Raw genomic sequence first — 14,853 nt, forward strand, 5'->3', positions numbered from 1 at the left:
ACTTTGCTGTAAATTTCTGAAAAAGAAAATGTTTTCAGGAGGCACAGTATATCAGATTTTCAGCTGTCATGTAGCCAAAATCCTGTCTCAAATTAAAGATAGCAACCTGGTACCCCCCCACCCCCATTATGAAGTTCCATCTTCCAACACTTTGAGACATTAACATTTTATGATTTAGAACATTTTCTTATAACACTTTATAAGAATATACATTTACTTACTTATTTAATGTATTTTTTTTTATTTTCTTTGTTCACTGAGATAGAGCACTGACCACAACAGACCATTTTCTAAATAAAGATTACAAAGATAAATCACATGGTTTTCATATGATAGTATGATATAAAAAAAACTTCAGTGGATATAAAAAGTGTACACACCCCTGTTAAAATGCCAGGTTTTTGTGATATAAAAAGAAAATGAGACCACAATAAATAATTTCAAAACTTTTCTCACCTTTAATGCGACCTATAACCTGTACAATTCAATTGAAAAACAAACAAATCTGTTAGGGGAAAAATATAAAAAATGAAAAACATACAACAAGTTGGTTGCATACGTGTGCCCACCCTTAAACGAATACTTTGTTGAAGCACTGTTGACATCTGCTGGAGTGATAACCAATCACCAGCACCAATATCAGGCCTAGTAATGCTTATGCTGTACAATGAAGGGGACAGCATTCAGTGTAGAGTACATGTGCAATTCCCAGAAAAGGCAGCAATTGCAAAGATCACAATTCAACTACAGGAATGGTGTTAGGCTAATCCTCCTGAATGGCCAGCTCTATAACATCCAAACAACTTTTCTCAGAAGAGACAAGGCTAGCAAGCTCTACACAGTGTGTGAATAGACCACAGGGCTCTCACCCCACAGGGGGTACGAGTCCAGCCTTTGCCCTGAATGATGTCTCATGGTGCAGTGAGTAGCTGGTGAGCGCAAGGAAAGGCAACAAAATGGTCATATGACCTTCACTCTACCAGAAGTTAGTGTAATCCAGAATCACGTGGGTTAGTGAGCTCACCCCATGGACTAAGTCCTACTCTCCCACAAGGAAAGAATGGGCCAATTGGTTAAAGGTAGAGGAACCACTGATTCAGTCAAGCTGACATGGGGGGGAAGGCCAAGGGAGGATTTAAAAAAAAAAAAAAGAATTCGGCTACAGCAGCAGTCATCAGAGCTTTTGTGTATTAGGCAGACATATAGATTTTCTTGCAAATTAATGGGAACTTTGGGTGTGTGTGCGTGTGTGTGTGTGTGTGTGTGTGTGTCTGTGTGTCTGTCTGTGTGTGTCTGTCTGTGTGTGTGTGTGTGTGTGTGTGTGTGTGTGTGTGTGTGTGTGTGTGTGTGTGTGTGTGTGCGTGTGTCTATGGTTTTCAACACACGCACAATCAAAGTCTAGCCAAACACCCTAAATGCATTCTCATATTTGTATAACTCTGAGTTAGTTGTTCAGCTAAGACCAAACGGAAGTATTTTGCAAACTGCTGTACACTATATATCTGCAAACTGTCCATATAATTACTAAAATATTCTGTATATTAAACCTACTTAAACTTTGCACACATTACATTTTACACATACTAGCTGGCAGAAACATGAGTGACAACAGCACAGAATATTATATTGCAACTCTGCATACCAATGCTTGCACAACCCTAAGTACAGTTATAATATGCAAAAATGCATGCACTTACTTACCTGAGTGAGGAGACCTGTATCGGAAGTCTTCTTTTGTTAGGAGGAGTAGAGCTTTTCCATTCATTTCAAATGTATTGCTTTCAATGGGTCGCAAAGAATACTCTTTTTCTGCCCACTTCAGCCACTGGGACACATCTTCCCTGCTCCAGTAAACTGGCTGCAGTCCTGTGGAAAATCAAAATATATCCATATTTGTACACTGACACTATTTATTCTACTAACAATACACAGCTGCAAACCTACAAGCCATAGCTGAAATCCCATGGTACAACCCCCCACCCCATTCTTAATACACTGCTTGATGTTAATCAAGTGGCTATATTGTCTGTGCTGCTTAGCAGCATCTAGAAGTAAATAGCTTATCCTGTTTGTAAAAGTACAAGCATTGCTCTTATCCTTTTCCACTCTCAAGACATGGCAGGTTATAAGCAAACTGTGTCTATTAGAAGCCATATTTTGCAGCTGTCCTTAAATGCCCACTGAAATCTAAACCATATTTTAGTGATGCCAAATGTGCTGGTATCACTGTCTGCCTAAAATTTGCATCCTTTTTTATGTTTTAAACCCTGCATTCCAATTTTTAAAATTTATGTAATCCCTTTGGATGTTAAAGTACCTTATTATGACCCCATCCATATACATCCTCAAACTTCATTCACATTACTGATGAATGCTTTCTCTATTATACATACATTTTATATGCAGTTGATTTATGTGTGTGTGTGTGGAGATATATATATAAATATTTATATTTTCAGTTTCCAGCACCCCTTTCTTAAACCATTTCTGCTTTTAAATATCTTAGTCATTAACATATGATTTGAAAATCGTTAAGGTCTTTGCCTGTCATGCACAAGGTTCGATCCTGATCTCCAGGCAATGCCTGTATGGAGTTTCATTGTTCTCCCTGTATCTCTGTGGTGTTCCTCCCATCTCTCCAAAACAGGCAGTGTGTTTCTACCTCAAATTCACCCAAGAATGGTGCTGTGAGCAGCAGTACAGAACCTAGATGGTGCTCTATAAGAGGAAGAGTTGTACAGACCAACCACTTTGGGCATCAACTGTGGTGCACAGTAACCTCAAGATAGAACACAGATAACAGATTGTGTGCCATGACATGGCTAGCCACTTGACTGTGAAAACTGGCTCTAAGTGAATTGGTTGAGCTGACTAATGTTACAAAAAATGGGCATGGGTATTTGCCAATGAAAAGTGGGTTGAGAACCTGGCCTCCTCTAACCTATGCCAGGGACCCATGCTAACACAGTGGAATGGGTGTATGTGCTCCTATTGGTCAGTGTGTGCCCATCATAAAACCCAGCAACCCTGGATCAATAGGCTACTGGTCAGCTGGTTTCCAGTTGCCCAGCTTGGGTTACATTTAATAGCTCTGTTGAGAGAAAGCTGGGTATAAAACCAATCAACCTGCCAAACATGAACCAAGGACTGCAACACTCAATGTAAGTTCACTGACAAAACACAGCTTGGAAGTGGATGACACAATGGTAAGGAGGAAGCTAGGCATCCTATATATCTACGAGACAAGATGGAATTGCAGCAAAGCCACTTGGTAGGGATCCAGAGTCTACTACTCAGGATGAGGACAAACTATAAATGATGTGGGAATTGTGGTGAAAGAGAGGCTTCAGAAGACAGTGAGGGATAACATCAGAATTAGTGACAGACTCATGGAGATTAAAACTTCAGTGTAAGGATTAGACACTGTTCATAATCTCAGCCTATGCCCCACAGCAGGGTTGTCATAGTGAGGAAAACAGTGCATTCAGACTGCAGAGAGAACATGATATGAGGACTAACTCGGACCACATGGGTTGGGTAGTAGGAATAAAGGAGAGGCCATTCTGGACTTCTCTCTGGTAAACAGCATGACACTTGGCCAACACGTGATTCAGCAAGTAAGAGTCACAAAATCACATACAAGAGTGGCCAGCATGCAACTCAAGTAGACTTCCTCCTAGTAAAGGAAAGGACAACGGAGTAAAATCAGTGATTGCAATGTCATCCCCAGTGAAACAGTCGGCCAAGAGCATAAGCCACTGGTTGCCACAGTCAGCTGCAAGCAGTGGTCAGAGAAGGCTCTAAGATCAACACAGACTAGGCTGAAGACCTGGAAGACAACTGAAGAGAAACCAGTAACCAAAGCAAAAGAGTTCATGTAGTCCCAAGTAATAAATTACATTAAAAATATCGGAATGTTCGGAAATAAAGTAAAATAAAAATGTTTATTTCAGCCAGTACATTTAGCCTTTTCATCCAGTAACTCAGGACTTCATCAGAATGAAATGCAATCAATTTTCTTATTTATAATTAGTCTAATTAACCATCAAATTAAAACTCATTTAAAGAATATTTAAAAGAACCAATGAACAAAACATACAGGAATTAGGTGATTGAGTTGAACAATGAAACATTAATCCATCAATTTATCAATAAAGTCAAAGTTGAAAAATTCATTAAATATGCATACAGTATGAAATAAAGATACATATGAAATGTTATAAAACCTAACAAGCTAGGAAGGGTCTATATTAGATCACCGAATGCTTAAAAAAGTGAACGGTGATTAATCGACCCTATGTAAGTGAAAGCTTGCAATGTCGAACTGTCAGAACAGCTGTTCCAACAAATAAAAAATAAAAAAACAAAACACTTTAAACATTACATTAAGTGGCTGCACCCCCCACACCCACCCTACTTAAATATACCAACTACGAGACCACACTACAGTGGCGAAAATGACAAAGTAATGAAGAGACCAAGTGAATTTTTTCCCAGGGAAAGAATTCGCTTAAAAGCCGCTTCAATATTTTGCCGTTTCAGTCTTTTAAGTTCGACCAAGGCGCATTCGAAAGAATGCGTCTTTGGTCTTCTAATAGGAACCCAGCTAGGAATAAAGGTAAAAAAAAATAAGGTCTGTAGTTGTGACAACCCCACTTAAATCCAGGGTAGTTACTATGGAACCTCAATCCTCACCACCATCTCCGGTAAGGTAGTGTCACTGAAAGCAGGGATAGAAATATACAATTTTCCCTAAGAGTACACCGGAATCAGGATCCAAACCTGGGACTGGACTATATGCTTCACTCCAGGTCCCCAAGTGAGTCTTCACACTAACCACTGCAAAGCACTGTGTCCCAGTTCTAGGTATCTGACACACACTCCTAAATATTTGATATTCGCACATGGACTCTTGGGAAAGACTGTTACAGATTTACCTGCTATGTCCTCTTTCCCAAATTACAAGGTAATGGCTCCCACCAGTTAAATACCACAATACCCTTCAAAAGGGGTGTTCAATTATATTAGGTAAAATAAATATTGATATAAATGGTAGCATGTAATCCAAGCAGTAAGGCTTTTCATAGTGGCCCTGGTGTTATCACAATAAGCATAAACACTCTCAGATTACTAAACAGAACACTCTCAGGTTACTAAAAGTACTTTCTAAATTAACAGCCACAATGAAAGGTAGTAAAATATTTAATAATAAATAAAATTATTTAAAACAAGTATATAATGAATAACTGATTCTAATAAACCACAGAGTTTCATACACAGGAATTATAACACTGTAGGATAGATTTCACACTAACTGTAGAAAAACTGTATCTATCTAACTATAGCTCCCTAACTATCTAAAGATTAACTGTCCCTGTCTAATCTAATTAGCTCAGCAAGACAAGATGATATCCTTACTTCTGCAAGGCAAAATAAGAACTTATGTCCACTCTTCAGAATGTTGTCTGGTCTCAGCTACTGGAATAGCAACTCCTACTATTTCTGCTGAACTGTTCTGGAAAACTACTTATCTGGAAAACAACAATTGACTACTGAACAACTACTACTACAACTGAACTTTAACTCAGAATAAGAAGTTATGTTCTTACCATAAAGTTCCATCTGTGTTGTAGAGCTTCATTTATCCTTGAACTTTAGGACTCTGTTCCGATCCTCTGAACCAGCTTAAACATTATGCAGCTCAAGCAAACCAAAACCTCTTGAGCTAAGTCTCTACCCACAATACCCCTCTCCATATTACCTCAGATGGAGTTTGCAGCTACATAAGAAGACAGAAGAATATGTATATGGAATTAAAGAGGCTATGTCCAAGGTCAAACCTGCTAAAGTCAACAGGGCAAGCGTCCAATCCTCCAAAGAGTCGGCAGGAGGGGGAAGGAGAGTGGGGTATCAAGGATAAATGAAGATCAACAACACAGATGGAACATTATGGTAAGAACATAACTTCTTAATCTGATGTTGTCAATCCTCATTTATCCTTGACCTTTGGGGCAGAGTCCCCAGCTACTTTAGACTTGGATGGCCTTATGGAAGGATATTCCTGAGAACCACAGAGCCAAAGGATGCTCTTCCCCTGTAGACCAGATCCAATTTGCAATGAGGGATAAAGGTATGCAGAGTAGCCCATATTGTTACTGCACATATTTCTTCCATGGAAGTCTTGGAATGGAAAAAGCAGACATGGTTATTGCCCCAGAATTCTTTTTATTGTAGATGAAAGTAAAACATTTGGGATGTACCTTACCAGACACCTGCTACAACTAGAAAGACCCCAAAAGTACCTCACCAAGAGGATCAAGGGACACAAATAGATGCCCTATGCAGTGAGGCTAAAGAAACTCCAGCTCTACTCAGTTGCTTACCGCCTACTCAGAGGCGATCTGTGCCTGACATATAAAGCCATGTCCAACCCAGAATTAATGGACATGCTCCACCTCAAGAAATCCAAATCCATCAGAACTACATGCTCCAGTGACTTAAACCTCAGCACAGAAATAAATAGAACATGCTGGAGGGACAGATTCATATCCCAGATGCTACCCTCACTCTGGAACAAAATCCCAAACCATGTCAGACAGAGCCCCTCAATGACCCTCTTCAAGAAGAATCTTGACGTTTGGATGGGAGATCGTAAATTTACCCCTGGGATCTCTTCTGTGTCTCTGCTAGACAAAGGCACGGTAAGCTAACCTTAAATGGGCCATCTTCTGTGACCTACTATACAGAGGCACAGTAAACTAATCTAAGAAGGGTGGTGAAAGGCAAACACACTCTGGCTAGGCTTGTAAATGCCCTAGGGGAGATAGCCTAGTATCAACCTATGAAAACAGTCTCTTAACTACCTTGATAAGATGACTTTTGAAATGGATTTCCCCAGAGATGGACTGGATAGAGAGACAAATAACTGGTCCAATTTTATAAATTCTTTAGTTCTGCTGAGGTAGAAATGTAACTGCCTGTGAACATCCAGCAAATGTAAGCAATGTTCACCTTTGTTGGAAAATTTGGAAAGAAAACAGGTGAGTCAATGGTTTGAGTAATATTAGTTTCTGAGACCACCTTAGGAAGAAAAGATGGGCTGGTTCTTAATGACACCCTATCCTTATGGAAAATCAAATATGCAGTTTTGAAGATAGAGCTTGTATTTCAGAAATTCTTCTGGTGGAGGTAATGGCTATCAGAAAAATGATCTTCCATGAAAGAAACTTTAAGTGACAGGTAGCCACCGGTTCAAAGGGGAAAGGAACAAAGACTGCAGAACCATAGTATGATCCCAGGGAGCTAAAGGGTCTTTATACAGTGGTTTCAACCATAAAGCTCCTTTCATTACCACTTTGCACAATCTATGGGAAATTAGCAAATGGTCTTCAAAGCCATTGTGGAAATTGAAAATAGCAGCTAGTTGGACCTTAGTAGTAAAAGCAGAGGCTTCTTGTTTGAAAAGTGTAGCTAAAAACTCCAACACCTTTCCAAATGGTGCGGAGAAGGGGTTAAGACTATTATTGTGCACCCAAATAGAAAATATTTTCCACTTCCTGTGGTAAAGTTTCCTGGTGGAAGGTATAGGGGAAGCCAGTAAATCTGTTTGGACTGGAGAAGATAAATTTTTCTGCCTGGCAACTAATGGAATTGGAGGACCCAAGCTGTAAGCTTGAGGTTATGAAGACTGGGGTGCACCAGTCCCTGTAGATTAGACAGAAGATCTGGAATTGGGTCCAAAATCCATTGACGGTGAATTAGATGAGGCCATAGAAAGGGGAACCAGACTTGTCAAGGCCAAAAGGGTGCAATGAGGATCACTTTGCTCCTCAACCTGATGGCTTTTTTTAAGAAGAGAGGAATCAGTGGGAAGGGGGGAAGGCATAAAGTAAACCAGAGAGCCAATCATGAAGGAGAGCATCTCTTGGGGACTCCCACTGTGGGTGAATTAGAGGAAAATAACTGCTGCACTGGTTGTTGAGGGGAGATGCAAACAGGTCGCAGCAAGGCTGGCCCAAGTGATAGAAAATCTCCTTCACCACTGTGGGATTGAGAAACCACTCATGAGCCAGGAGAATGCACCTACTCAACTTGTCTGTTATCACATTTGAGCTCCCTGGAATGTGAGTTGCTATCAGAAAATGGTTGGAATAAATTGCCCATTGCCACACTCGAGAGCTTCTCGACACAGATGGTAAGACTTGGTTCTGCCTTGTTTGTTGATGTACCAGACTACTGACATATTGTCTGACTGAATCACAACTGTTCCTCAGGGAAGGGCATTTTGGAAGGCTCGCAGCACTAAAAGCACTGCCCTCAATTCCAGAACGCTGATATGCAAATTGGCCTCTATAGGAAACCAAGTGCCTTGGACTGTTCTACCCAGATAATGCCCCTCACCCATTCCCATTCTGGAAGGAGTCTGTTCACTATGGCCTTAGACTAAGGTGGAACATAGGGACGGGCTAAGAGGATCTCCTTGGATTTCATCCACCAGGATAAGTCCTTGCAATGACTGGCGAGTAAAATTGGATGCGTCACTGTATGGGACTGGTGATTAAAATTGGATGCGTCACTGGATGGGTCAGAAAGGACCACTGGAATGCCAAAAGCCACTGTAGCAGCCTCATGTGAAATCTTGCTAGTGGGACCAAGGCTGCTGCCATGGACCCTAAAGCCTGAAGGAATAAAAGTGCAGGTAACTTGTCTTTTGGAAAGAATGGCTTGTACTTGAGATCTTATCTTCTGTAGCCTTTGTAGAGGAAGGGAAGCTGTACAAGTGATAGTATTTACACAGGCTCCTATGTACTCTAGATCCTGAGTGGGACTTCGTTGAGATTTTGACTGATTCACTGTGATGCCCAGATGAGCAGACAGACATAGAAAGAAATCTGTTGCTTGAAGCAGTAGATGCCTGGTGGGAATGGTGATGAGTCGTCTAGATAAGGAAACACCTGGAATCTGTGCAGTCTCAGGTGAGTTGTCACTGCTGCCAAACACTTGGTAAACACCCTGGGGCTGTGGTGAGGCCAAAGGGCAGCACTTTGAACTGAAAACGACTGGCTCCTAGCCAAAATGAAGGAACCTTCAGGAGTGCTTGTCCATTTTTATGTGGTAATGTGCATTATGAAGATCTATAGAGCACATCCAATCATCCTCTCGTAAGAAGGGTAGGATAGACTGAACCGTGACCATCCAGAAATCTGCTTGCTGAACAAACTTGCTCAGAAGGCTGAGATCTAAAATTGGTCTCAAGTCCCCTGTCTTTTTTTGGCAACAAAAAGAACCTTCAGTAAAATCTGGATCCTATCTGGTCTGGTAAGACTTCTTGGATGACTCTTGTTTTCTAGCAGCTTTTGAGGTTTTCACAGCTGTCTAATCTGTTTGATTGGGGGAACATCTGGGAGTCATCTTCCTGATCTTGGAATGAGAGTAAAGGGAATGTGGTAACCTCTGGCAATGATCCTTTGTACCCAAGTATCTGAAGTTATTTGGCGCCATGCTCTTGAGTCCAAAGAGAATCTTCCCCTGACTGCTTCCAGAGGTAAGCAATCAGGCATCCTTTCAGGAGCATTGACAGGGTTTCTCAGAGAAAGAATCTCTGGAACCCTGATTTTGCAGGCCACCTCTGCCACAGGGTTGGAGTCTTCCACTAGAGCTCTCCCCTCTGACCCGAGGGAAGCCACCATCACGTGTGTCCTGAAAAGGCCCTTGAGAGTTTTTTGAACTACATCTTTCTGCTCCTGTGGTTCCTAGAGTAGCACCGTTGGGGAGCAGAAAAACGTATGCCCACTGCATATAGGTTCTTTCCAACTTTCTCCCCCTGGCTAATGTTTCTCTGACTTTGGGGCCAAACAAGGAAGATCCGTCAAAAGAAGCATTGACGAAAGAAGACATAAATGGCTCTGCAAACTCACACAAGCACATTCAGGGATGTTCACCTTATGTGAACACAGGAAGCCACTGCCTTAGTCATCCCTTTGGCTGCATGCAAGATGAGCCTAATGGAGGAGTTGAAAATAGACTCCAGTGTAGCCCAGCTGGGAGGCCACTTCATCTTGGACCTCCTCAGGCACAGCTCCTGCAAGGGTATCTGACAACTCCTTGATGAGATCCCTCTGGAGCCTAGTAAAGTGTGCCATAAAATTCAAGGAGCTTAAAGCAAAGGTCAATGATGCATACACTCACTTTCCTCTCCTTCTCACCTTTTCCTTTCCCTTTTCTGAAGCTCTGAGAGTCAAGGACAACACTGAATAAAAACTTGGAGCTGATCAGAGACCCTCAGACCTGGCAGCAGAGCTACAGCCCCAGGAGTCTGTTGGTTCCGATGGAACTAAGGAACTCAAGGCATACCCTTGTCCTGAAGGGGTAAAGTCTGTCAGCACCAGAGCAGCTGGAACTGGAGGAATCATAATCGTAATCTCTAATCCTTCAGAGGACGTTACAGAAGGAAAGTTTGCTGGAGTCCTGGGAGAGAAAGCCACATCTCCTAGATGGGAGTGGGGCCTGAGAAGAGACGGAAAGAACCAACACCACTAAGAGCTGATCCATCAACCTCATGATGTCAACTTCAGTCAGACTCCTTGAGGAAAGGACAGAAAAGCCTGATGGAGATTCCGGTCTGTTTAGAAATGGAGCTGGGAGCTGTCCCACAAAGGAGTCAACTGAAGGGGAATATCTTGTCCTGGGTACATTGATAATATTTAGTTTTGGCACAGGGGTGGTGGTATGGATGCCAAAATTTTGGTAGTGTCACAGGTGGAGTTGGTATCGACGGGGAAGCTAGAGTTGTCGGTATTTATGTAGCCGGCACTGAGACCTGTGGTGCCGAGGTAGTTACGGCAGATGGTGCCAAGGAAGTCAGTTCTGTAAGTTTCTTAGTTTTAGACTTCGGATCCACTGGAGGTGTGGGAGCTGAACATTTGTGTTTCTTGGCTGCCAGAGCTAAAGAGGACGCCGGCACCAAATGACTCTTCTTCTAAATCTGAACTTGGACAGAAGAGGAGAGGAAAGAAGGTAAGGATATGTCAGACACAGACAGAGCCTCCTCAAAATAAGACTTGCATATTTTAAAATCAATTTGTTTTTCCTTTCTACAAGGGTCCAGTGACCGAACGCTTTACTAATTGTACAGTCTTGCTGGAGATGCACAGGGCCCAAGCAGTACACACCAGAAGAATGCCCGTAAGAGTTGGGCATCTTCCTATCACAACTTTGGCATTATATAAACCCAGTTGTCCCCTTAGATTTACCTGCCATGTTGACCATGGAAATTGTCAACAGACAACACTCAGACACACTAAAAAGGAGGTGCGCACACACACACACACACACACACACACACACACACACAGAAAGGAATGGCTACCAACAATGGTAGGCCAGAACTACCAAAAAAAAGGTAGGGAAATTACTACCAATGATGGTAGACAAAGGATACTGCAAAGAAAAAAACAGCACACTCACTCGTTGAAAGAAAGGTGAGATAGAAACTAACAAAGGACAAGGGAAGAACTACCAGTGATGGTAGAGGAGAACACTGAAGTGTAGGGGAGAAGGATAAACAAAGAAGTAAGGCAAAATGGATCGAATGAAATTCAACTACAGAAATATATCAATATCAAAGTAATAGTACAGCAGAAAAATTAAAAAAGAAACTATGAAAAATTATGAAAAATGTATTTAGATGACGAAAGAATCTGGCTGACACGTCTTGCGACAAGACCAGCAAATGAAATCTGCAGCAATAAGGACAAGGGTATTATGGGTAGAGACTTAGCTCGAGTGTTTTTGGCTTGCACGAGTTATAACTGGCTGAGCCAGTTCCGAGGATTAGAACCAAGTCCTAAAGGTCAAGGATAAATGAAGATTCACAACTTCAGATCCTGCTTTTATAGCAGAATTTTTTAAAAGTCACAGAAAGCTGTTATGAGAATTCTACTCTCATATCAGACTTTAAAAAGTAAACAAAACAGCTGCTGTGGAGATTCTATTCCTTTCAGCTCTGGAACATAATGACATCACATCTAGGTCAGCTGACTGGCATAACCTACATTCAGAATTCTTTTTAAAAAACATGTACATTTGGTCAGCCAGAAGAATACTGTTTGATTCAAATAGCTTACATAAATCAAAGTAATAACCAAAAAACAAACTTATTCACAAAATTATAGCTAGGTATGCTAGAATATATAACACAGGGTAATACAGAATTATCTATACGTATTTACAAAATGTCAGCCAGTCATGCTAGCACAGATAATATCTAATATACTCACAGTAGTATTAAACCTTAAATATATTCAGAACATATTAACATTTAATTGTGCTTAACTTCAACTTTCATAGCTTGGCAGACCTCATTTTTAACAAAAGGATAGACACATTTTCATTCAAACCTTTTTTATAGGAGATTCTTGGATGACATTTTTATCATTTGGAAAAGAAATGAAGTTCTTAAAGATCAGTTTTTACAATGCATCTCGACTTTCTGATTTTTTTTAAAGTTTACTCAAACATTCACATTACACCACCCATTTCCTTGATGTAAGGATTTCAGTGGAAAGGGACAGGTGTTTTAAATATTTATATGAAGAACACTTTTTCCAACAGTTATTTACACTTTTAAAGTAGTCACCCATGATGTCCTTACATCCACTGCTGCAGTACTCGTAACATTAGGGATTCTCTGTCATGGAAGCCTGTCATCCAGCCAGTATACCAAAGACTTCCTATTGCATTTAGAGGTATGCCTGAACATCAATCAAATGCTCCTTGCATACCATAGGGCATAAAAGTGATGTTTAGGCTTACCATAAACAGAACTTCTTTGCTATCAGTCTGAATGCGCTTTTTTCTCCGCCAGTCTGTTTACCTGCATCCATTTTGCCAGTTGAAATTATTTTCATTTCCAGTGATTACCTACACCTGTTTGCTGTGCAGATACGTGTTCCACTGTTTTGTTTTTTCTTGTTTTTTTTGTATTCCTTGGGGTTAATGTCATTCAGGAAGGGTACATGCCAGTGTGGGAGATAAGTGTCTTTATTTTTTTTGTCTAGGAGCATCACATGACCATATGTCTCGCTCTATTTGCCAGGCATTTGTTCCAAAAACCCTTCGCAGCAGACTTTCTTCCCTTTTGTACCTTGAGAACCAGCATCTTGAGCTTCTTGCTAAAGATACAATGGATCAAATCTCCTGCCCAGAGGGAAGAAGGTGAAAAAGTGCGACCAGAATCTTCCACTGTCTAGCCTCTGCCAGGTGTTTCTCCTGAGGTTGTTACAAACCCAGAGGTTCACCAAGTTGTGTTGTCAGATTCCTCTACCACGACTGTGTTGGAGGCTGGTGAGGTTCCGAGTGGCAGCCCATCTGATGAGGCTTTGCAGGCGTCTGTCTTGGACGTTTAGGGGGAACCACTGTTGATTTTTTTCTGATGGGCTTAGAGGAGTTCCTTAGATATTAGTTGGGGAACAAGTCCCTACTACTACTGTTCGCGACTGCCATCATGGGTCTGAGAATTCTCATTTTTTTGGAGGGAACATTCCCTTAAAAAAAGAAACAAAAACTTAAACATGTTTCTTCTGCTCCTAAGGATCCTCAAAGTGAATGGCAGGCTTTCACTCAGGGGCTATGTTCTGCTTTAATGTCTTTAAAGCCTCGTCAGGGGGTTTCAGTTCCTGCTCCTCCTTGGTCCTCTACTCCCTTTAAAAGGCCTAGAGAACAGGATCCTTCTGAGACTGAGTCGGATTCTGATGAAGAATCCCTGACTTATTCTAATTCCCTCTCCTTTGGACTATGGGTCAGAGAAGGAGGAATCTGTTAGTCCTGTTGCTCCTTTTGAGAATACACTCTATAGGATGATTTTTTTTTTTTTAAGTGGGATTGTGCTCTGGTCCCTGATATCCATAGGAGTTGCTATGAGTTGCTACAGTCGAAGTCTCCTAAACCTGCCGCTATTCCTCCTGTTTTGGCTGCTTTGCTGGATATTTTTTCCAGTGCCTCTCATGCTCCTGATTCTTTACGCCTTGTTCCCAAGAAGCCTGATAGGTTTTATAGGGTGCCTAAGGATTGTTTCTTTTTGTATAAATGTCCTGCTGATGACCCTTCTGTGGTCTCTGTACCTTCTGATAAGCCATTGCAATTGCTTCATTCACCCAAGTTATTGCTGTCTGACAAAGATAGCAGAAATATGGAACAGCTGGGTAAGAAGGTTTACACTTCTGCTAACCTAGGTCTTCAGACCCATATGTCTAGATATGTGTTGGCTCTTCTTTCTCAGGTCTGTCAACTTATTTCTGATTTTCCTGAGTCTGAGGGTAAAACTTCTGTTCTTTCCATGCTAGGGACTTCATCATAAGTAATTTGTCATTCTATTAAATGTAGTTATGATATGGCAGATGCCTCTTCTAAGACAGCTGCTTTTCATTCAGTTATGAGGAGATATTCTTGGCTTTGGCTCCAGCTTCTACCTGATGATATTAGAGCTAAGTTGATGGATGTTCCCCTGGATTCTATACTTTTGTTTGGGGAAGCTGTTGCTGGTTTAAGTCCCTTCAAGATAACAGTAAGGCTTTACAGGAACTTAAACATTTTTTTGCTTCTCCTGTGTCTAAATTTCAGAGGAACTATCCCACTAAGCCTGCCTTTGTTCATAGACATTCCTGCCCTTCTACTAAATGCAAGTAGCAGCAAACGAGCTCCTCCTGCTAAGGCTACTCAGTTTTCAGGGTTTCTGAAGTGTTCCTTTCCAGACAAACCAGGTGCTTTATGACTATCTGTCCCCTCCCCAGCCACATTCTCTTTTCTCTTTGCTTTTTTTTCTCTTCAAGCTTGGATTCAGATCACTCAAGATTC

At 41.3% G+C, this 14,853-nt stretch overlaps 1 protein-coding gene across 1 annotated transcript in view; it reads right to left on the bottom strand.

Moving 5' to 3' along the window:
• Window positions 1-14,853, bottom strand: part of ETV6 (ETS variant transcription factor 6) — a 1,357,390-nt gene that overhangs the window by 300,026 nt on the left and 1,042,511 nt on the right. Inside the window, exon 3 of the mRNA XM_044088174.1 lies at window positions 1,702-1,866. Coding sequence (XP_043944109.1) covers window positions 1,702-1,866 — 165 coding nt within the window. The remainder of the gene's footprint in view (window positions 1-1,701; window positions 1,867-14,853) is intronic.

Source organism: Protopterus annectens, chromosome 11.part0 (genome assembly GCF_019279795.1).
Source record: "Protopterus annectens isolate FY-2018-M chromosome 11.part0, PAN1.0, whole genome shotgun sequence".
NCBI classification, from domain to species: Eukaryota; Metazoa; Chordata; order Ceratodontiformes; family Protopteridae; genus Protopterus; species Protopterus annectens.